Here is a 2,105-nt window from a genome sequence, read left to right on the forward strand (position 1 = left end):
AGAGAGAGAGAGAGAGAGAGAGAGAGAGAGAGAGAGAGAGAGGGAGAGAGGGAGAGAGAGAGAGAGAGAGAGAGAGAGAGAGAGAGAGAGAGAGAGAGAGAGAGAGAGAGAGAGAGAGAGGGGGGGGGGAGAAGAGGATAAAGAAAACATCATATCATCACTGCACCATTTCTTTTGCTTTCTTTGACTCGATCAAAAACTCATTGAAAACGGAGTCCTCAACTTTATTTTCCTCCTACACACACACAGGTACAAAAAAATAAAATCAACATACATGTACATGTAAAACACAATGTACAATGTACATGTAGTCCACATTCCAAAATATAACAAAAAAATCTAAAAAAACCTAAACCTCTTATTCCTAGCTATTATTAAATAAAAAAAACTACTTATAACATTAACAGGTTCTGCCTTCCTGCTTAGTGTTAATGTGCTTTAATTAGAACTCACGCAAAGATGGCCGCCGCACGTAAAGCAGCAGTGATACACGTACTACAGTGTATATGCTATAAACCATCATAGTGCCTAGTGTCCCAGTCAGATACATATAAATTATAATTTCTTCATTTTCTCTCTCACTAATCTATTAGTCTGACTCAACTAGGGACTAGGCTTATATACATTATGCAGCCCTTTTAATATCTCTGTCCTCTCGGGTGGCCGGAACCTATAACTGCAATCAAAATTGTTATGTGTATAGGACCCGGTGTAGAGAGGGAAAGGAGAAAGGGTGGAGAAAATAATAATGATAATAATAATAATAATAATAATGATGATAAATATAGTAATTAAAAGGCTTTATGATGATAATAATGACAATGATAATCATAATAATTAATAAATAAAATTTAATTGTGACAAGAACTGTAACTGTATAGGATAGCTAGTTTTGTATTGGACATACTTTCTTATTCAAGTCAATTTGAGACGATATTTGCTCATTGAGAGCTATGAGGTCTAGGGGGAGAGAGGGGAAGGAGAGAGGGAGGGAGAGAGAGAGAGAGAGAGGGGAAGGAGAGAGGGAGGGAGAGAGAGAGAGAGAGAGAGAGGGAGGGAGAGAAAGGAAGGGAGAGAGAGAGGGGGGAAGAGAGCCACAAGAGAAGTGGAAGCATACAATCCAGAGGACATGACATAACAGTACAAATGAAACACTTACGATTAGGTTTTAAATTCTTTACCATCTGCAGCACGTTACCATAATAAGCATCATACTAAAATAATAATAATAATTAATATTAAAGTTAGTTAGTTAATTAAAGTTAACTAACTGATAGAGAAGCATCGTGGTGAGTCTCTTGAGATCTTATCTTAGCGACAATGTCATTCACTAAAAATTAAAAAATAATAATAATAAATTGCACATGTACATGTATTTATAATGTATTTAAAGGGTCTCACATGAGAAATTAGGAGCGAACCCACTGTCACGTGATAGTTTGGTGCCACAGATTGGGCACTGTTGGGTCTGAGCAATTGACTTGTGTATACACTCATGACTAGAAGAGAGAGAGAGGGGGAAGGAGGGAGAAAGACACAAATAAATAAATAAATATATACACGTATGTCACGTACCAGAAGCTGTGTCCACATACGGTTACCTGCACACTCGTGAAAATATCAAAGCAAACAGGGCTATAATTATAATAACATATTTTTTGGTAAAATTCAAAATGGCTCCTGTACTAAGTTACCATATAACGTCGCTCTTTGACAGTTTCTCTTCTCCCACTTGGTCCCTACGGAGTCTCTTGCGTGACTGATTCATTGATAACAAGGATGCTTCTTTTAGGACTCAGGAAATAATCTCCACTGGGGTTCTGTGAAAGAAGAAATGGCTGTATTGGCTGAATGCACGTTGCACTGTTGACGCACTCAGTAAATTTCCGCTTTGGTTAATGGGCGTGGTCGGTTGATTGAAAATAATAAAAATACGTATTAACCAGTTTCTGAAATTGCAAGTATCACAGCAACTCATCAACAACGCATACATGATGTAAGATTGGATTGAAAATAAAGCAATTCTCTTGACAAATATAACTGATAACATCATAACATGTTTCCTAGATCTTTTGGCTATGCGATATAAAAGATACAAACTCATG

General features: G+C 37.1%; 1 protein-coding gene across 3 annotated transcripts; it reads right to left on the bottom strand.

Moving 5' to 3' along the window:
• Positions 1 to 125: 125 nt before the first annotated feature.
• On the bottom strand, positions 126 to 1,871 carry LOC109591726 (E3 ubiquitin-protein ligase RFWD2-like). Of its 3 annotated transcripts, XR_002189955.1 has the most exons (8): positions 1,695 to 1,871; positions 1,576 to 1,635; positions 1,402 to 1,499; positions 1,272 to 1,330; positions 1,160 to 1,214; positions 908 to 960; positions 454 to 676; positions 173 to 235 (listed from the first exon to the last, which is right to left on the bottom strand). XR_002189955.1 is itself a non-coding variant. In XM_020007390.1 (7 exons), exons 1-7 carry the CDS (start codon positions 1,766 to 1,768, stop codon positions 158 to 160), a joined length of 477 nt encoding a protein of 158 aa, XP_019862949.1. In that variant the 5' UTR covers positions 1,769 to 1,870; the 3' UTR covers positions 126 to 157. The 3 variants fall into 3 exon arrangements, 2 of the variants coding, with proteins under 2 accessions (XP_019862949.1, XP_019862950.1); XM_020007390.1 differs by lacking the exon at positions 454 to 676 and having other exon boundaries at positions 126 to 235; positions 1,695 to 1,870; XM_020007391.1 differs by lacking the exon at positions 173 to 235 and having other exon boundaries at positions 290 to 676.
• Between the last annotated feature and the right edge of the window lie 234 nt (positions 1,872 to 2,105).

This window comes from Amphimedon queenslandica, unplaced genomic scaffold, assembly GCF_000090795.2.
Source record: "Amphimedon queenslandica unplaced genomic scaffold, v1.1 AMPQUscaffold_7413_Cont20635, whole genome shotgun sequence".
In the NCBI taxonomy this organism is placed as follows: domain Eukaryota; kingdom Metazoa; phylum Porifera; class Demospongiae; order Haplosclerida; family Niphatidae; genus Amphimedon; species Amphimedon queenslandica.